At 39.3% G+C, this 22,593-nt stretch overlaps 1 protein-coding gene across 1 annotated transcript; it reads left to right on the top strand.

The window, feature by feature from the left end:
• Positions 1 to 270: 270 nt before the first annotated feature.
• On the top strand, positions 271 to 16,083 carry LOC115215384 (cathepsin L1-like). The gene is made up of 3 exons (XM_036505823.1): positions 271 to 324; positions 13,318 to 13,583; positions 15,656 to 16,083. Exons 1-3 carry the CDS (start codon positions 286 to 288, stop codon positions 15,756 to 15,758), a joined length of 408 nt encoding a protein of 135 aa, XP_036361716.1. The 5' UTR covers positions 271 to 285; the 3' UTR covers positions 15,759 to 16,083.
• Positions 16,084 to 22,593: the final 6,510 nt, after the last annotated feature.

Below are 22,593 nucleotides of genomic sequence, written 5' to 3'. Positions count from 1 at the left end.
AGACCAGAACCAGTTCATTCTGATTCAGATTGAACGTATTACGTATTACCATTCGCCACTTATCTTTTGTCATCTCTTTTGTGATTAACAACATCCTGAAAGCTAACATCACCATTTCTTCCTCATATCTCTCGTAACAAATCTCCCCATGAGCCAAAAATAGAGCCGGTATAATTTTGCACAAAATGCTAGAAATAGCAATGAAATCTCCCTTAACATTACATCATTTATTTTAGGATTTTCTCCAAAGTACACTATACCTGAAAACAAAGGTGATTGTCATGAATGAATTGCCTTCGATGTTGGATCTCATCGCTCGATCAGGTATGACTTCAAGCTAAAGAACTGCTTTTCTTGATATTCCTTTGCCGTGGATTCTTTCCACCATTGCATCTTTAACTAACACCCATCTTTATCTGTAGTAACAATATTGTCTCCGCTAGCCATTTTAGTTAATATCTTTCATGTTCTGTCACTCTCTCAGTTCATTTGTGTAATATGATCGTATCCAATGCATTGCCCTCTTACTTCTGGACATCTTCCCGTTAATCCACGTATGATTTCCTTTATATTTGTTTAAATGTTTCAACATAGATTTGTCTTTTTCTGTTGAGAAAGAAACAGCTGCCATTTTCTACCCCTTGTCACCTCTGAGAAAACAACCTTATGATCATGTTTATCAAATGGCGTGTCTGGGATTATATGTGATGTATTTTTTAAGACTTCATCTGTAATCAGAGGATTATGTGGATGCTCTTCCTAGTAAACCAGTCGCCCACATACAGGCTTAAGATGCCTAGATAGTGATTGGTCAGTGAAAAGGTACTTTTTTTAAATATTGCCCTTCATTTAATGCATATACGTTCATGCAATTAATCGTCGTCTGCTCAATCGTAACTTATATTCATTTGTTTATAGCATATTGTTAACATTAAACGTCAAGAGAAAGCGTGAGTACGGGCACATTTTAGTTAATTAACTTATTTTAATTAATTAACTTAAGTATTTATTTAATTTTCACAGCCGTATTGTACAAACTTTACCAGCTTACTATAGCCTTAGATATGTAGGCACGCAAGAGAAACACATCAAGAGAAAGAATGATTACGGATCTATTTTGATTAATTCATTTTATTTACCCCTTTTTTTTTTTCACTGGCGTATTTGTGAAAATTTTACCAACGTACAGTAGCCGTAGACATGTAGGCAGGCAAACAGTTATGTAGTTCGATACGTAAGCAGACACACAGACGTACACACACACACACACAAACAGACATGCAGACACACACACACACACACCACACACACACACACACACACACACACACACACAAACTGACAGACAGATAGATAGATAGATAGATAGATAGATAGATAGATAGATAGATAGATAGATAGATAGATAGATAGATAGATAGATAGACAGATAGATAGATAGATAGATAGATAGATAGATAGATAGATAGATAGATAGATAGATAGATAGATAGATAGATATGTTTCTTTTTTGGCCACACAGGGCTGAACACAGAGGGGACAAAATACAAAGTAGAGCTTTTCTTTTTGGGAAGAAGAGAAAAAAAAGTGGGTCGAATTTCGATCAAAATGGATCAAAATGGAAAAAAAATAGCCGATCAATAGGGATCGTGTATCACAGAAATGTCAATGTAAAAATGGAAAACTGATTAGGTTTATCCGTGGAAAGAAAAGCCTACGGAAAAGACCACCATAACCTTGGGCAATAATGTCATGCAAAAAAAAACACATTACAGAGTCTCTCTTTTTTCCTCTTCTTTTTTTGGTTCCTAGGATTATGCTCAAGCTGGCTCCGTCATTCACACGTGTCATCCTTGCTACTTTCACCCATCTTTATTTGAAACATTCACGAGACAAACCTTCCTCTTCAGGTCCCATGGCGGAGGCGCTGGTGGATGGCATGGGCTTGCTTCTCCAGGTGCTGAGCCGCAAGCCCACTGACTTTTCCCGGTTGGTTTTCGCTCCTGTTACCGCTTCGTAGTCTTTCAGTGTCTCGCCGACCACTCGATGTGCTTCTGGCTAGACACTATGACGGTGACGTCGTCCACGTATGCAGACACGCTCGTCCCGCATCCCAATTCTCGTGGGATGCCCCTCAGCGTCGCCAGCTTCCGCAGTAGTGGCTCGAGAGTCAATACGTATAGAAGCGACCTGAGGGGGCATCCTTGACGCACTCAACGTGCAATGTTGAAGGGTCTCGATTGTCCATTTATGCGAATTACCGAACGGATGCCTCTACAAAGCAGCTACCCAGTCGCGGAAGACGGGACCGAAACCATCCGCTATGAGGACAGCCTCAAAGTATCGATGGTCTACCCTATCGAAAGCTTTGGATTGATCCTAATTGATCAGGGCCCCACCCATGCCAGGCTCCTTAACTACCCTGTCTATGATGTAGCGCATCAGATGGAGGTTATTATGGTTGTTTCCAGCCCGGCACGGTGCATGTATGCGCTTTGTCCACCAGTTTCTCGATAACAAGCGCCAACCTCTTGGCTAACACCTTGGCCAAAATTTTTAAGTCTGCTTTGAGCAGAGTGATGGGTCTAAAGTTATCTACTACGTTCCCCTTGTTTGGGTCTTTCTTCAGCAGCGTTACGGCTCCTCGGCTTACAAAACCGGGGATGCTCTTGTTTTATTGCCAGTTGCAGTACACTGTTGCCAAGACGTCTCCAAACAAGTCTGGTATACAACTGTAAAGCTTGTTGGGTAGACCATCCAAACCCGGCGATTTGTCTCTCGAGCATTCTGCCATCGCGTCCTGCACTTCCGCTGCGTGATGGCACCTTCGCAGCACCCTGCCTCTCTTGTCAAGAGTCGTGGCAGGCTGTGCAGATAGTCACTGGAGTCCACCCTGCGTTCTCGCTCGCCACTCGTCTCGAACAGTCGGGCAAAATGCTGTGGAAAGGCCTCATACATTTTACTTGGCTCGAGTAATTCGCGTCCCTGTTCAACCACCAGAGACCAAATGGTGGCTTTATTGCCCTGTTGCGCCTCAGCCAATCGGGCCTCTCGCGCGACTCCAACACCTTCGTTCCTGAGAGCACGTATCCTAGCTCTGACAACACACCCTTCATGTTTGGCGTTGAAGTGTTGATCGAGGGCCAACCTCGCCGCCAAAACGTCGGATACGATGCCACTTCTAATCGCCTCTTCTAGCTTCTTAACTAGGTCACCCTCTACTCTGTTTCTATCTATGGCTAGTGCTTTGCTATAGCTAATAGCTTCTGCTTTTATTGCTCTCTTGAGGGCAAACCACCTTTTGTTGTTGATGATGGCTCCCGTCAAAGTCCTCTTTATTAGCGTGCTAATCCGGTCTCTGAAAACCTGTCTCGATAGGAAAGACGCGTTTAGTTTCCAGTACCCGGGATCCTGCCTATGTGTTTTATCTAAGTCTAGCGTACACGTCACAAGTTTGTGATCCGTGTAGCTGACTATGTGGAATTATGGACACCCTACGCTATCTCTATCTACTGTCCTACACAGTATCCTATCTAGATACGATCTTGACGACCCGATGCGGTTGCTCCATGTCCACGCTGGCGCATTCGGGTGGTCGAGTCGGTACCTGTCAGACAGTTGAAAGCGTCTGAGCAGGTCTCTGAGGCATTTGCATCCCCGTCTATTCCTATCTCTGCCCACGTAGTCTACATGTGTGTCCCAGGTAGCATTCCAATCCCCCACTAAAAGTAAGGGACGAGACGTTCCTAGGAATACTTCTAGACGTCGAAAGAAATCCAGCCGACCTGTTAAAGGCGGTGCGTAGACTAATACGAGTCGAAAAGCGTACTCATTTCTGCCGTCGACATCCATGACAACCAGTCTACCCTCCAGGTCTACGAATATTGTCTTTACTTCGAGATCCAGACTCTTGCGAAAAAGTACCACCGTGCCACTACCGCCCATGGTCGGCAATCAAGGAAAAAAATAACTGTTAAACTGTCCCTCAAACATAAACTTTAGGGCCCGTGGATTATGGAGTCTGGTCTCACTTATAGCTATGATTTCTAACTTGTGTGACTTTATGTCATTTAAGAGGTACCCTTGCTTCCAAGGGGACCCCAAGCCACGCGCATCCACACAACCAATCTTCATCATAATCTTAGTGAGTTAAAACACAAATGAAAGGAACAGAGGGTTACTTACTGCTCGAAAGTTTTTGCTTTCTCCTCCTTCGGTTTGTTATCGAGGAGATCCCAATAAAGTTTTTTCGAAAGGTATTTTTGGCATTTACCAACCGCACCGGGGAAAATGCATTTTAGTGTGTGGTGTAGGCTTCGTGAGATGTGTAGTATTTTCATGTGCTCCGGTAGTGTTGTGTGCGGGTGATTGTTTGCTTTTATGTCATCTTTTGTTAGGTTTGTTTTTGATTTGATGTATTCCATCAACTCTGTGTCTTTAGTGTCTTTAGCTGTGAGCATGTTTGCTGTATATATGTTTGTGGTGTTGGTGTCGGTGTTGCTGTTGTTTGTGGTAGGTTTCGAAATGTCTTCGGGAGATGTATATCTCCCTGCTTTGTTTGCGTTTGTATTTGGTTTGGTTCTTTTTTTTTTTTGCTCCTTTTCCTCTTTCCTTTTCTGGCTATTTGCCATTCCTCACTGCTTTCGTCCTCCGACGAAATTTCTGAGGAATCAGAAGGGGGTAGAGGCATGTTGTAGGCTTCTATGTATGTTTGTGTAAGTGTTGAGTTGTTGTTTTCGTTGATGTTGGTTGTTGACTGTTAGTGTGTGGTGTGTACGGTATAGGGGATGGGGAATCAGTTTTTGTATCTTTTTCTATTTCTTTAGTTCTTGCTGTTGGTGGTGGTGTTGGTATTTTCTCAGGTGTTTCATTATTTTCGATTGTTGATGGATTTGCTTGGTGTGCTTCTTCTGTCGTCTTCTGTGTTGATGGTGGTGTGGGTAGTAGTGCTTTTATTCCGGTGTTTTGGTTGTGGTAGTAGTTGTTGGTTGTGGTGGTGGTTGTTGTTCTTGGTGGTGGTGATATTAATGGAGATTATTTAGTTACGGACGTAGCAATTTGGACAGCGAAAAGAATAGTTTATATTTTTATTGCCTTTTTTACTTGACGCATATTATCACAGTTTTTTGTGTAATATGATCGTATCCATTGCATTCTTCTCTTACTTCTGGACATCTTCCCGTTAATTCATGTATGTTTTCCCTTATATTTGTTTGAATGGTTCATCATAGACTTGTCTTTTTCCGTTGGGAAAGAAACAGCGGCCATTTTCCTAGTAAAGAAGTTGGCTATATACAGGCTTAAGAAGCCTAGAGAGTGATTGGTCAGTGAAAAGATTTTTGTTAATATTGCCCTTCACTTAATTCGTGTGTGTTCATGCAATTAATTGTCATCTGCTCAATCGCAACTTATATTCATATATTTATAACATATTGTCAAAATTAAACGTCAAGAGAATGAGTGAGGACGGGTACATTTTAGGCAATTAACTTATTTTAATTAATTAACTTATGTATTTATTTAATTTTCACAGCCGTATTGAACTAATATGGAGGTCATATTAGTTTAAGGATGCCTGGGTACTGATTGGTCAGTGAAAGGGTACTTATTTTAAATATTGCCCTTCACTTAATGCATGTGCGTTCATGCAATTAAATGTCGACAGCTCAATCGTAACATATATTCATTTATTTATAACATATTGTTAACATTACATATCAAAAGAAAGAGTGAGTACGGGTACATTTTAGTTAATTAACTTATTTTAATTAATTAACTTATGTATTTATTTATTTTTTCACAGCCGTATTGTACAAACTTTACCAACTTACTATAGCCGTAGATATGTAGGCACGCAAGAGAAACACATCAAGAGAAAGAATGATTACGGATCTATTTTCATTAATTCATTTTATTGACCCCTTTTTTTTTTTCACTGGCGTATTTGTGAAAATTTTACCAACGTACAGTAGTTCGATAGGTAAGCAGACACAGAGACGGACAGGCACACTGACAGACAGACAGACAGATGAACAGACAGGCGCACACACACACACACACACACACACACAGAAAAACAGACACACAAACAGACAGACACACAGACCGACAGGTAGATATATATAGAGATAGATAGATAGATAGATAGATAGATAGATAGATAGATAGATAGATAGATAGATAGATAGATAGATAGATAGATAGATAGATAGATAGATAGATATATAGATAGATAAATAGATAGATAGTGATGGTGGTGGTGATATTAGCAGAGATTATTTGGTTACGGACAGCGAAAAGAATGGTTTATTTTTTCATTACTTTTTATATTCAACGCATGCGCATTAGCACAATTGATTGTCGTCTGCTCAAATAGTCAAAAAGGGACAACAGCTGACGTAAGAGAAAAAGTGGCAAGGTTTTAAGTACGGTGTTATTAAGATTTTTTTCATTTGTTTTTCTTTCAAGTAACCGTACAAAATTCTGTAAAAACTTTACTTGCATACAGTTACTGAATATTGCGATAAATATTTTCAATATTGTTCAAGTTTTAAGATTGCTTACTTCTTTACATAAAGTGAAAAATGATAGATAAAACTCACAGAGTAAAACATGCTAGAATATAGCAGTCAGAAACATTGTTTCTTCAGATTTATCCTTTAGTTTTATCTACATACATTATATGACATGTTAATAACTCTGATTGTCATGTATAGATGAACTCCGTCTGAAGCATTCATTAGATATGCCTCGTTTAGATTTCAACTTTAGTTCTATCTATGTTGTCTTTTATACAATCTCAAAACTCAAATAGTTCAGAAAAATATAGAATTTCATCTTACAATTTCCAAAATATCCGTGGAAATTCCACTCTATTCCTACTATGTCAAAGAAAATACTTCCACGATACATTTTTTTTCTCCTTTAGCTTCAACACACCACAATCTCATATCAAGGGAATTGTCAACAAAACAAATATTTAAATGCGCTTAAAAGAAATATTTAGTTTTTAATGTATAAAAGTTAAAATTGCTTACCTGAATTCTATTTTGAAAAAGCAGTTTTAGGAAACAAAACTGTTTTGTCATTTCATACATTATATATCATGTTAACAACACTGAGTGTCACGTATAGATAAACTCCGAGTGACAGAACATGAAAGACAGACAGACAGATAGACAGACAGACAGACAGACAGACAGACAGACAGACAGACAGGCAGGCAGGCAGGCAGGCAGGCAGATAGATAGATAGATAGATAGATAGATAGATAGATAGATAGATAGATAGATAGATAGATAGATAGATAGATAATGAATGGGATGCTAATAGTAATAGTAACATCGGCTATCATTTAACGCATGCGCGTTTGCACAATCAATTGTCGTCTGCTCAAATAGACAAATATGGACGACAATTGACGTAAAGAGAAAGTGACAACGTTTTAAGTACGGTGTTTTTAGAGGGGTTTTTTCATCAAATAAATGTACAAAGTTCTGTAAAAGCTTTAGCAACATACAGTTAGAGTATATTATAAATGATATTTTCAATGTTATTCTCTTTTAAAGATAGTTTACTTCTTTACATAAAGCGAAAATTGATGGATAAAACTTACAAAGGAAAGCACACTAGAATATAGAAAGTATAGAGACCATGTTTCTTCGGATTCCACCTTTAGTTTTATCTATGTTGTCTTTTATGCAATCTCAAACGTCAAATAGTTCAGAAAAATATCGAATTACATCTTACAATTTTCAAAATATCCGTGGAAATTCCACTCTATTCCTACTATGTAATAAAATACGAAAATGCAAAATGAAATATTTTCAGAATACATCTTTTTTGTTTTGTTTTTGTTTTTTTTTTGTTTTGTTTTTTTTAGTTTCAACACACCACGATCTCATTTCAAATGAATTTTCAAACAAATACACGGAAGAAATATTAAAAGCTTTTAACGTATAATAGCTAAAATTGCTTACCTGGTTTTTACTTTGAAAAAGCAGTTTTAGGAAACAGAACTGTTTTGTCATTTCATTCATTATATGACATGTTAATAACACTGAGTGTCATGTATAGATAAACTCCGTCTGAATCATTCATTACATATGCCTCGTTAACTTCTTTAAGAAGATTTTCTATGACTCGTAACCTCAATGCGCTTCGCTTGAAATATGCTGTAAAGCATCGGAAAATATTACGATTAGACCGAGTTACCTCCCGTGTATAGGATTTATTTCCCTTAGATTAGAACCGTTTCGTATTAATTTAGATTGAACGTACTGCATATTACCATTTGCCTCAAAGTTATCATTTCTTCCTCATATGTTCCGTAACAAATTTCCTCATGAGCCAAAAACAGAGCCTGTATAATGTTGTTCGAAATGCTAGAAATAGCAATCAAATCTCCCATAATTACATCATTTATTTTAGGTTTTTCTCCACTATACCTGAAAACAAAGGTGATTGTCATGGATGGATTGCTTTCGATATTGGATCTCATTGCTCGATCATGGCTGAATTCAGGCTAAACAATTGTTTTTCTTGATATTTTTTTGCCGTGGGTTATTCCACCTGAAGTCACCAATACATCTTCAACTAGGAAACATCTTTGTCTGTACCAACAGTATTCTCTCTACTAACCACTTCAATTAATATCTTTCATGTTCTGTCACTCTCTCAGTTCATTTGTGTAATATGATCGCGTCCAATGCATTCCTATCTTACTTCTGGACATTTTCCCAGTAATCCACCTATCTATCTATCTAGCTAGTTAGCTAGCTAGCTATATGTCTATTTATCATGACAGACAGATAGGCAGGCAGATAAACAGATAGCTAGCTAGCTAGCTAGCTAGCTATCTAGATAGATAGTTAGATAGATAGATAGATAGATAGATAGATAGATAGATAGATAGATAGATAGATAGATAGATAGATAGATAGATAGATAGATAGATAGATAGATAGATAGATAGATAGATGCGTAGGTAGGTAGGTAGATAGGTAGGTAGGTAGGTAGGTAGGTAGGTAGGTAGGTAGGTAGGTAGGTAGGTAGGTAGGTAGGTAGGTAGGTAGGTAGGTAGGTAGGATTATATCACATTACCAATGGTATTGTTTTCAATGCTCATTTCAACTAATATCTACTCTGCCTTGCCCAGCAACTCTCTCAGTGTATTTGTCTAATAAGATTGTATCCATTATATTTCTCTTCTACTCCTGGAGATCTTCTTATTCAACATTCAACAGTTTTCCTTTTTCATTAAGAAACTCTTTGCTGTTGTTGTCTAACCCCAGATTAACCCTGAATAAACAGTCTTATGATCAGGATATGGTGTATTTTGGATAACATCATGAGATATTTTTTAAAGACTTATAATTTGTTCTGATTGGGGAGATATGTGGTTGTTTTCCTTGTATTGCAGTCAATTAAATAAGAATTCTCAGTATTACCAGAACACCATTCCTTCCTTACACTAGATATTACGCTTTCAATATAACAGCCTGCAGTACAACTTGGCTCACTCACCTGGTGGAAACTATTGTCTGGTGAACCCTCCCAGCATATCATTGGTGCTTCCACTTACAAATACACCTGTGCAACTATCATCTTCATAAGTCCCTTAGTCAGTCAGTTTACTATATATTACATTGTATCTCTGGTGGACTCTTTAATCTTTTAACCAGCAGGAAAGGCGATGGCTTGTAACTCATTACAAGGCCTCAAAGATCAATGAGAAGTAGAGAGGAAAGTATCCTTAAACTAGAGATCTGGCTGAAATGCTTGCGTTAGAATGGACTCTGATAAAATGTATGTATGTATGTATGTATGTATGTATGTATGTATGTATGTATGTATGTATGTGTGTGTGTGTGTGCGCGCGTGTGTCTGTGTGTGTATGCGCGTCCGTGTGAGTGTATGACTGTGTGATTAGAAATTTGTTGCTCGACCATACTTTAGCACCAGGTCGAGCAAAGCTTCGTGAGTGGATTTGGTAGACGGAAACTGTAAGGAGCTTCTCGTATATATATCTGTGTGTGTTTTTGTGTCTGTGTTTATCCTTCAACACTGCTTAGTTTGTTTACGTCCCCGTAACTTAGCGGTTCGGCAAATGAGAACAACAGAATACGTACCAGGCTCAAAACATAAGTACTGAGGTCGATTCCTTCAACTAAAACCCTTGTATTAATTACATGGTTGCAGTCTAACGACTGACGCAAGTAAAAGATAAAAGGTGCACATTTTTTACAGTCAAATAAAGGTGATAATTGAAATAAATACAATTAAGAAAACCACGTGTAAGGCTGTCCAGAGACATAAATGGACAGTAAATCACTTGTTAATTGATTCAAAACTGAATTACAATAAAAGTGTATGTTAGTTAGTTAGTTAGTTAGTTAATTTGGCTCAAAAGCAAATAGCAAGGCCATGTAGGGGGACATGGAGTTAAGTACAGGGTGGTGTTCATGTAAAGAGTTCAGGCCACTTGAGGTCCAGGGAGGCTTTGAACAAAGTGGTCGTCGGCATCTTCACCATCTCGTCTGGCAGCTTGTTCCACGGATCCGCAACCCGAACGGAGAAAGCTCCTCTCCTTCGATTGAGATGAAATCGTCGCAGGTAGAGCTTTTCGGAATGACCCCGCAGCCGACGCTCTGGAGCAGGAGTGAAGAACAGCTCTTTCGAGAGGTTACACTTTCCACTTATGATGTTGTGGGCGAGAATGAGATCACCACGGCGGCGGCGTTTTTCAAGAGAATAAAGGTCGAGCGTCCTCAGCCTTTCTTCGTAGGACAAATTTTTGAGACCATGAACCATGCGGGTAGCCAGCTTCTGGACTCTTTCGAGATGCTGTATGTCTTTGAGGAGATAAGGAGAAGAGGCTTGAATCCCATACTCCAATATGGGTCTCACCAGCGTGACATAGAGTGGTAGGAATATGGCTGCTGTGAGCATTCCGAATGACCGTCGAATCAAGAACAGAATTCCGCGTGCTTTGTTGGCAGCATGGACGCACTGGGCCGAAGGCGAAAAGGAGGAATCCACCAAGATACCCAGGTCCTTTACCTGATCGGTCCTCTCCAGCAGCAGACGACCCGGCTCGAAATCAAGTTGAGTTGCAGGAGTAGAGCCGACAGGCAGATGACAGCACTTTGACACGTTCAGACACAGGTCCCAATCGTTAGACCACTTCCAAATTTGGTGGAGGCATCGACGAAGATCCTCTATATTACCGCGAGGAGCGACCAGTTTGATATCGTCGGCAAATAGAAGGGTGTGTTGCGTGAGGTCGTCGGGCAAGTCATTTATGAAGACTAAGAACAACAAGGGCCCAAGCACTGAACCTTGAGGCACGCCACTGCTCGCACTGGAGACGTCGGACCGCGAACCATTAACTTGGACTTGGAAGGAGCGATCTGAGAGGAAGGCACCAACCTATCGTATAATATCCGGATGGAAACTATATGCTTGAAGCTTGACAAGTAATAGGCGGTGGTTTACCGAGTCAAAAGCTTTGGCAAAGTCCAATAAAACGATGTCAACAGCATCACTATCATCGAGGATGCGCGTCACCAATTCTTCCATTACTAGTAAGTTGGTCAAGCATGATCTCTTCGGCACGAAGCTGTGTTGGGAATCAGAGATAGAGGCTGTGTTTAGGAGGTGGAGTGTCATACTTTTCTTAAGGATGGTTTCGAACATCTTGCTGATTATTGATGTAAGGGAAACCGGTCGGTAGTTAAGCGGGTCTTCGCGGCTCCCTTTCTTGAAAATTGGGCAGATTATCGCTGTTCTCCAGTCTACAGGTATAACACCCGTCGCCAATGACATATTGAATAGTCGTGTTAAGGGCTCGCAGATGACCGGAGCCAACGCTTTGATAACCCGTGGGTGTATGCCGTCGGGGCCGTGACCCTTGTTGACATCGAGGCCTTGAATAACACGTTTGACTTCGTCCCGCGTGATGACCAATCGAAGCATTGGAGGTACCGATCTATCAAATGGAGGGGGTTCACGACCATCATCTTGTTTGAAAATAGTTGAAAAAGCCTCGGCAAATAATTGACTGTTGATAAGGGTCCTCAATCGATACGCCTGTTGAGTCTACCAACGTTGCAATCTGGTTGTTCAAGCGGGAATTCCGCTGGACATGGGCAAAAAAGGTTTTTGGATTGCTACTGGCATTTGCCGCGATTTTGTATTCATAACTGAAGCGTTCTTTCTTTTCAATTTTCACGGCTCGGTCTCGTTGAGTTTTGTACACCTCAAAAGCTGCAGTCGAATCCAGATTTTTGAATTCAGCCCAAGCAATATCTCTGAGTCGACGTTCTCGTTTAACCTTCTTCGTCACCCAGGGCTTGTGTTTCTTCTTCTTGGGAAGCCCAACGGGAACTGCCTGGTCAGTCAAACAGATTACATATGCTTTGAGGGATAACCATAGTTCGTCAACTGAGGACAACGTCATCAGGGATCGCCAGTCCAGAAGCGCGGAAGCCTCGGTTAGAATTTCAAGATTAATTGCAGAGAAGACTCTACGTGGCAGCGAAGTAGTCGTGGGCGTAGAAAAAGTTGTGTGCATGACGAACTTCAGGACCGCATGATCACTCTTGGCAAGAGGGGCGCACACAGATACGTCTGACACTGATCTTGGATAGCGGGAGAATACCAGATCTAGCATAGATGGCTGCTGCCCAGACCGATGCCTTGTCGGATATTCAACATGTTGCGATAGAAAACAATCTTCAGCCACGTCAAGAAGGGCCTGGCCGAACCGGGAAGATGTACAAATTGATGCGGGCCAATCGATCGTGGGAGCGTTGAAGTCTCCTAGTACCAAACAGTCATGCGAAGCTGAAACGAATCTTATCGCTTCGAGTAAATGAGCATCGTCCGACAAGATTAATAAAGCAAGAATGCTTCAGGCTAGGGAAAAGTTTTTAGCTATTTACGAGAACAGCTACACATAGTGTTAATTAGATGTAATTTTAGTAGGGTAGTAAAAATATTATTTCTGCCGAAGGGGTTGAATGGAAGCCAATAAGAATATTTGTTTATGCGTTTTGTTATATGTTAAGATAATTATATATTGAGAATAGGTATTAGTATTTATCCATTGATGACATCATACTGACCCGTTCTTCTTTTGAATGTTTTGCTTTGTGTGCGTGTGTGTGCGTGCGCAGGCGCGTATGGGTGTGCGTTTACCGTGTAATTGTGACTGAAATCGATAATTATTTATTGTTAATTCTTTCAAAATTTAGATACATGTTCTTTGGTTTTACCAATTTAATCTAACTTCTATATCGTTATTTTATTATATAGAAACAAGTGTGTAAGTATGACAGTAGGAAAGTAGTCACTTTTGTCAGTTCTTACATTAATGTGAACCAGAGAGAGCGCGCACTACAAGTAGCAGTGGCCGGTGTGGGTCCAATCTCTGCTGCCATCGATGCCCATTCCAAGGCATTCCAATTCTACAAGCATGGCATTTACAAAAGAAATGATTGTAATCACCAAGCAAATCATGCGATCTTGGTGGTTGGATACGGAACAGAAAATGGACAGGACTACTGGTTGGTGAAAAACAGGTAAATCACAATGTTTTTTTTTTTTACTTTAACTCTCCCCATTTTTATCTGTATGAGTATGTGTGTGTGTGTGTGTGTGTGTGTGTGTAGATACGGTAGACTAGCAAAATTATTAGACATAAAATATCTTGCATTAAATACGACCCTCTATGGACTGAGTTCCAGTCACGCTTTAAACAATTTTGCTTTCATCCACGAGATCGATAAAATACGGTGTCAAACACTGGTGTCATTTTTAGTTCCAAATCTGAATGGAAATGTAGTAGAAAATGAAAACTGATACTTTGTTTTTGACATAAGTATAGAAATTTTATACTATTTACTCTTACGTTGGATATAATTGAAAAGAAAGTAGACACCTGGAAAGTGTGAAGCAGTTTCGATCCTAGTTATTGACGTTTTTAGCTCACTTATTATACTGTTATGATGATACTACTGGTAAAGACATGACTGTCACAACACTTAATTTATCCGCGGCAGCGAGCTGGCAGAAACGTAAGCACGCCGGGCGAAATGCGTAGCCGTATTTCGTCTGCCGTTACGTTCTGAGTTCAAATTCCGCCGAGGTTGACTTTGCCTTTCATCCTTTCGGGGGCGATTAAATAAGTACCAGTTACGCACTGTGGTCGATACAATCGACTTAATCCGTTTGTCTGTCCTTGTTTGTCCTCTCTGTGTTTAGCCCCTTGTGGGTAATAAAGAAATAGGTATTTCCTCTGCCGCTATGTTCTGAGTTCAAATTCCGCCGAGGTTGACTTTGCCTTTCATCCCTTTGGGGTCCATTAAATAAATACCAGTTGTGTACTGGTTCGATGTAATCGACTTAATCCCTTTGTTTGACCTCTCTATGTTTAGCCCCTGGTGGGCAATGAAGAAATAAATATTTAATTTATCCACCTACAAGAATACTTAGTTTTTAAACTATAATCAGCAAAAAATGTCAATAGTGGTGTTTAAAAATCTAAAAACAAACGTGTTAACTCCAGCTAAATCAGTTGATATAAAATTTTTAGAAATCTAAACATTGCAGACTGGACTGGGTCTGGTTTTTATGCAAGATATACAGCCTGGCGTTCTGCCACTTTTGACATACCAGTGATCTTTAAAAAAATTGTTTAAAATAATAAATAGCAAAGTTTATACTCGCATGTGGAGTTTTAGGAAGAAATAACAGAACATTATAAATTATACAGTTGAGTGTGGAATATATTTTAATGAACTGAACCAAAAATGTGTGCAATCAATAAAAATTCCATCCGTAACGTAGATTTTTAAAAAATCATTAGCGTTAAAGAAAGGCAAGCAAAACATCTCTGAAACAGAATGCTTAAAATTTAAGGGAGGGTATGTTTTTGGGGGTGGTTCTGCAGAGAAATTTTCCCCGTGTCATACATAAACCATATTTCATACCTTCCACAATTCTTGAAAGCACACGAATTTTAATTATTCTATCTCCCACTCAAAATATAAGATCACTTGAACATGCAAGACACAGTGTTGTAGAAAACTCTAACGCCTAGTGTTCCCTTCAATAGCAACCCCAGCTAATCTATAACAACTATGAACACTATAACAAGCTTATCTATAACAACTATGAACACTATTAAAATACCACCCTAAAAACACCGTACTGCATCTTCGGAGGCGCACAGACACAAATCTACTAATGTGACCGAAAGACATTCCATAACACTATGATTGTACAGAAATCTTTATAACCACAATGACATGTTACTATGACCCATCTGAATCCTATAAAATTACACGACCATTCAGAATAAGTTACTAAGACACGTCACGATACTATAACCGCTACACACGTTAGTATGAGTATTCAGAATTCTGATGGCATGTATGGTCAGTCAGATTTGTTTGTCACAGCCTGTTAACTATATTGCATTAATAAGAAAATGTTAACTTGTTAATTATATTGCATTAATAAGAAAATGTTAACCTGTTAATTATATTGCATTAATAAGAAAATGTTTGCCTGTTAATTATATTGCGTTAATAAGAAAATGTTAATACATGTCAATAATGTATGATTTATTATCAATTTTTTTTCTTTTCAGTTGGGGTCAGCGGTGGGGTGACCATGGTTATATCAAAATGGCTAGGAACTATAACAACATGTGTAGTATTGCGACGCTTGCTAGTTACCCTATTTTGAGATAGCATACTCATCGTTTGAAATTTTTTATGAATTTTCTTTTTAAACCACATTACATCTATTTTTGATCATTGCTGTTTTGTTAGGTAGTTACCTATCACTTAATCGTCTTGTACAAGGAATATAGCTCTTTCAGAAACCTTATACTAAACTTCTATTGCTTCGTTCGGTTTTTCACTAGCGGAGAGCTGTCACTATAATAGTCATACTAGCCCCACTGACGAGCGCCGTTCAATGTTTTCACTAATTCATGTGCGAAACGATTTCTAAAAACGGCTGAGATGGATCTGTAATACTATATAGTATAAAGGTTAATATACACACTCTAGTGATAAATGTACAAGTTCCTGTTCTTTCTGATTTATGAATGATTAGACGACTATCCCTCTCTCTCTCTCTCTCTCTCTCTCTCTCTCTCTCTCTCTCTCTCTCTCTCTCTCTCTCTCTCTCTCTCTCTCTCTCTATATATATATATATATATATATATATATATAAGTAATAATTATAACGATAGAGAACGTGGAGAGTAGTGCATCTCTATAATTATTTCCTTTATTTTACAATGTCATACAGCATATTATTATTATTACGACGACCTATACGTGTTTCCACTGCACATATGCAACTGGTCATAATTTTTTGTACATCTATATATATAAAAATTTAGGCTGAATAAAGATTACACAACTGTCTTAATTGTTTAATTCCTTTTAGTTTACACATTTGTACAAATTATCGTCGATGTATGAAATACTGTTGAAAATTTAATAGCTTATATAACTATATAAACTCTATTAATTATGATACGCCAGTAGAGTGTAATTCATATCTTCATGATTGTGTGTGTGTGTGTGTGTGTGTGTGTGTGTGTGTGTGTGTGTGTGGGTGGGTGTGTGTGTGTGTGTGTGTGTGTGTGTGTGTGTGTGTGTGTGTGTGTGCGCGTGCGTGTACAGTTTAAAAGAGAAGCTCGACAAAGGAACGAACGGAAAATTCACACACAGGACATAGAATGGTTCTTTCTTCATCAGTTATATTCCAAAAATATCATTACACGTTCACGCCTTTAATGATAATAGTATTCAGTTTTAATAGCGTCAATAGCGAAAAGTTGTTGAGAATAGCGAGCAAACTATTAAGCAGTGACAAAAACAAAAACGACACAAAAATGTGAATAAAAGAATAAAACAAACAAAATAAAGGCTCGAGGCAAGAGAATTCTAACGCAACAGAAATTGTCTTAAATGACTCAAAAGTGGACAGAATGAAGGGTAGAATGAAAAGTGAAGAAACGAACAGTGAAAAAAAACAAACCGTGTTGAAAGTAGAGATGCGTGACTGAAAGAGTCGACGATCAGTCGAAAGAGAATCTGTGCAGGTCATGCGAATTGTTACAGGTCACAGTATTGAGAAAAGAGAGAAAGGGTTAGTTAGGGTTATGGTTAGGGTGGGGGAAGGGTATCTTTTTTTCTTCACAAATGTAAATAAACCCAATCTGTTTCTTAAACGAGGGACATATTGATGCGGCACAGAATGCTTTCACCTCAATGGACGGTCAGCGATTGGTTAAAATTGCCGAAATGCAAGAAATTTTAGACGAAATATGTTGCAAACTATAGAATTTTCTCAATAAAGCCAAGAGAAAATGATGTTTTATAAACACATTCTACCAGTATACGAAGTTTAAAATTTTTTAGTTACCTAGAAATTATGTTACAAACTGCCGTTCAAACCGAAAAGATCCGAAAGTTATCCTCCGAGGCACAAGTTCGATAAAGGTTGTCTGTGGAAGGCCAGCAGCCGCCCATGCATACCAGCCTCCCCTCTCCACACCGCTGATGTTATCCAAGGGAAAGGAAAAGGCCGATACAGCTTGGCACCAGTAATGTCGCAACTCATTTCTCCAGCTGAGTTAACTGGAGCAACGTGAAATAAAGTGTCTTGCTCAAGAACACAACACGCAGCCCGGTCCGGGAATCGAACTCACAACCTCCCGATCGTAAGCTCGACACTCTAACTACTGAGCCATGCGCCTTCACCTATAATAATAATGATAAACTTATTGCTTACAATGTTCAGATGTACGACAAGTAGTCCTAAAAAGTAAAGAGAGGACAAAAACAACAATAACGCAATTAAAATAAAGACAATGCACATAGAATGGAACCCAAGAAACCAGAAAAGGGAAGAATGACGGTTCCATAAAAAAAAGAAAGAGTACACAAGAACGTCAGACTTAGTGCTGAATTTCAGGAAGCATGGAATCTTTTAAGGTTGCAATGTCCTACAGCTAACAGCTAAAGCATTTAGTTTATGCCATGCTTCGACAATCCTGTGCATGATAAAAATGTTCCGAAAGTCGTAGATGCCGCAATACCTTTTGCTTTATAATTATGTACGCAGGTCAAAGAGATATTAACCTAAAAATAGGTTGCTGAATTTGTTGGACATATGGTGGGTAATCTTCTGAGCTTCTACCCATTTTGCTGCTGGAGGTCGAAGCATTAGAGTGCCAGTGCCCTAAGAAGTATGACATTCAAGACAGGAAAGATCTACAGCGCAGAGGATCTGCTCTTTTTATCTTAAGGCCCAGTGTAATATTGTCTGCGTATTTTAAGACAGTAACATGTTTCAGGTTAGCAAATATGTTGTTAATATTTGCAATAAACTAGGCGACCAAGAACAGATCCCTGCGGGGGACCTAATGTCGTTTCATAGAGTGCAAAATTGTATCCTAGTAAGGTAATTACCTCTTTTCGACCGAGATAAACTAGTGCTGTTTTTTTTCACATGTATCTTATGAAACTTATAGATACATTCAAACAACAGCCAGTTCAGAACCGAACAGTCCCGAAGTCCATTGTGCATGCATTTAATACTCAAACCTTTGATATCTGATCTGCCAAACCCGTGTCGGAGGATAATCAAAATATTGTATAGGTAATGCAGACGTTGCCACACCTGAAATCCATTTGAACGAGCAATCATCCTTAACAGTTGAACCACGGTGTGTGTGTGTGTGTGTGTGTGTGTGTGTGTGAGTGTGTGTGTGTGTGTGTGTGTGTGTGTGTGTGATTTTGTGTATATGTATGTGTATGAGTGCATATGTCTGTGTGCGCGCGCGAGTGTGTGCGTGTGATAGTTAACATGTGATATATATCACCTTGTAAATTCTGACAACCTTCTTTGTCCCTTCAATTACTCGCTTCATTCAGCCCTACTATTCACTAATTACGTGTGCCTGCTCCCAAAATCCCACAGTCTAACCACGTTATGAATTATTTCTTTCTCTCGGCCATTATCCTCTTGTTTTAATAACTCTATGCTCTGAAAGTTTTCTACTCTTTCTTAACACAAAGGTTAAGTATTTTTCTGCTAATTTATGGCTCATACTTCACAGGAGTGATGTCAGACTGCATCCAACCACATAAATACAACTATCCATTCACTATCTTCGGTGTTCTTGTTTAGTCTTCATTCAGTTACGTAGATGACCTGGGAAATTACAGAGTATCTACTGATTCAGTGGAAGTGTGTGTGTGTGTGTGTGTGTGTGTGTGTGTGTGTGTGTGTGTGTGTGTGTGTGTGTGTGTGTGTGTGTGTGCGTGCGTGCGTGTGTTTGTATGTTTGCCTACGTGTATGTGAGCGTGCATGTATGTGTGTATGTGTTTGTGTGTATTATGCACACGCAGAATCGTTAACACGTCGAACATTATGCTTAGCTGTATTTCCTCCGTCTTTATGTTCTAGGTTCAAATTCCGCCGAGGTCGACTTTGCCTTTCATCCTTTCGGGGTCGATAAATTAAGTACCAGTTATGCACTGGTGTCGATGTAATCGACTTAATACTTATGTCTGTCCTTGTTTGTCCCCTCTATGTTTAGCCCCTTGTGGGTAATAAGGAAATAGGTATTTCCTCCGTCTTTATGTTCTAGGTTCAAATTCCGCCAAGGTCGACTTTGCTTTTCATCCTTTCGAGATCGATTGCATAAGTACCAGTTAAGCACTTGGGTCGATGTAACCGACTAGACCTCTCCCACCAAATTTCAGGCCATGTGCTAAATTAAGTAAGGGCTATTGTTGTTATTGTTGTTGTTGTCAAAGCAGTGAGTTAGCATGCCGGACAAAATTCTAGTTGTTGTTGTTTCTGTTAAACTGCATCAGTAGTAGGGCTATCATCGGGAGTTCCACGGTTTTGAGGAGTGTGGAATTATCTCTCAACCACTATCGTTTCCAGATCTGGCCGGGAATCGGCAATTCTAGAAGAGTAAACGTCAAAAAATAATCCGAGTAGGTTGCACTCGTAAGTAGTTGACAGCAAGCAACCTAAAAAAACATTTTTGAAAATGAGCCAATACAGTATCAGTACTACCAGTATAAAATCTGGTGCAGTATAACTGTTTCATAAAGTGAGTAGATGGGGGTCTCTCCAAACCTTGGTTGATAATTCATCTAGTGATGGTGTTTCATGAAAAGGCACCACTGAAATGTCAGAAAGTGAGTGAAATGTCAGAAAGAAGTATCATAGATACCAGCGTAAATGGGACTGGAATCAGTGATGAAGGCACCGCACTCGGCAGCCGGATAAATGCAGTTGTCAATATGCGACTGCTAGCACGCAAAAAATAGATAGAAATGGATTACCAATACGAGGGGAGGAAAAGGATTTGCAGCGACTGGCAGCACCGAGAAATATTTGAAACATTTGAGCAATGATTATGCGACTAGGCCAAAATGATAAGAAAGGCTGGCTAGCAGATATAGAATCCGAAACAATTCCAAAGACAACGAAAATACAGAAGACCATAACAGTGCTAATAAAGTCGATCTCGGCAGAATTTAAACTCAGGACGTAATAACAGACGAAATGCCTCTAAGCATTTCATTGGACATTGAATGAAAACGCTGCGCACATCTTATCGAATGGAGAATACTGGACAAATAAACCTTACTTAAACAGTAGTATGAAGTGCAAGCTCTGAGAATTCTGTCAACCTAGACACCTGCCTAAACTGTAAAAGCGAGGTTTTCTATTCCTGCACTCATGAGCGAAAATTTTCCCTACTATACTGACCGACTGCACCATGAATATAGACATTGGAGTACACCAGTTGTTTTTTTTCCCTGTACTGAAATCTGAGAAATTCATATAAGACTTGCCAGACACAATTGTGACATATACATACGCACACACACACACACACACACACACACACACACACACACACATATATATATATATATATACATACATACAAACATACATACATACATACATACATACATACATACATACATACATACATACATACATACATACATACACACACATACATACGTACGCATACGCACATATACATGTACGTGATCACACATGATTTAAAAATTAACTATCCCCCATTATCCACATTTCCCACTCCCCAACTCCAGCTCTTTATCCAACTCCTTCTTCACCTCGGACTCAACACCACCCTATATTCTGTCGTGTCGTGGTGACCCGTTTTGCAGCCAATCCAAGAGGGATAACTCCAATAAACTAAAAAGCATTTTTCCTGTTATTACTTGAAATGGTTGACGTTGCCATTTATATATATGCATGTTGAATGCATGTGTGGGCCGTGTGGATAACCTTACACTTGTAGATATACGTGCCACAATAAAACACATGTATGTATGTGTGTATATGTATTCCATGTCTATATGTGGCTGCGTGCAAATACTGACCCATGAATCAGGGACTAAAATCTCATGAAATGTTTTACAAATGTTTGCTTTCATCTGATCGACTGTATCTATGTTCTTTTTTGAAAACCAAACCATTTATAGGTTTCTGTGCAAATCAGTTGTTACGTAGCCCAGTGCATCTATGATAACAGGAACATATTAAATTTTGTAACCTGAATATATAAGAGTTGTAGGTTTCTCATCGGTTCTCCATTTATGCTCTCCTTTCCATAATTTTTGAAGAAACATCCACATCCACTGGCCAATTGATTTCTATACCGATGCATGACTTTAACTCCCCGTCCCATATAGCCTTATCCGGCCTGTTGTGTATAAATCAAGATACTGTTTTTGTTGGTATATTCCACCGGTATTCTTATTTCTAATATTCTTTTCTACCCTAGGCACAAGGCCAGAAATTTTAGGGGAAGGTGAGGCAGTCGATTAGATTTACCCCCAATGTCCAACTAGTAATTAATTTATCGATCTCGAAAGGATGAAAGGCAAATTCGACCTCGGCGGAATTTGAGCTCAGAACGTAGCGGCAGACTAAATACCTATTTCTTTACTACCCACAAGGGGCTAAACACAGAGAGGACAAACAAGGACAGACAAACGGATTAAGTCGATTATATCGACCCCAGTGCGTAACTGGTACTTATTTAATCGACCTCGAAAGGATGAAAGGCAAAGTCGACCTCGGCGGAATTTGAGCTCAGAACGTAGCGGCAGACGAAATACGGCTACGCATTTCGCCCGGCGTGCTAACATTTCTGCCAGCTCACCACCTTCGGCAGTTGAAATACCTATTTCTTTACTACCCACAAGAGACTAAGCACAGAGATGACAAACAAGGATAGACAAACGGATTAAGTCGATTATATCGATCCCCAGTGCGTAATTAGTACTTAATTTATCGATCCCGAAAGGATGAAAGGCAAAGTCGACCTCGGCGGAATTTGAACTCAGAACATAATAGCAGACGAAATACGGCTACGCATTTCGCCCTGCGTGCTAACGTTTCTGCCAGCTCGCCGCCTTGTAGGAAGATAGTATTATGTAGACATTTTTAGTAGCTGATGATGATATGAGTGATATCTTTCAGCTGGTGTATATGTAT

This window comes from Octopus sinensis, linkage group LG9 (genome assembly GCF_006345805.1).
Source record: "Octopus sinensis linkage group LG9, ASM634580v1, whole genome shotgun sequence".
Lineage (NCBI taxonomy): Eukaryota > Metazoa > Mollusca > Cephalopoda > Octopoda > Octopodidae > Octopus > Octopus sinensis.
The sequence above is the reverse complement of the archived record's forward strand: the minus strand, read 5'-3'. Positions and strand labels throughout refer to the sequence as shown.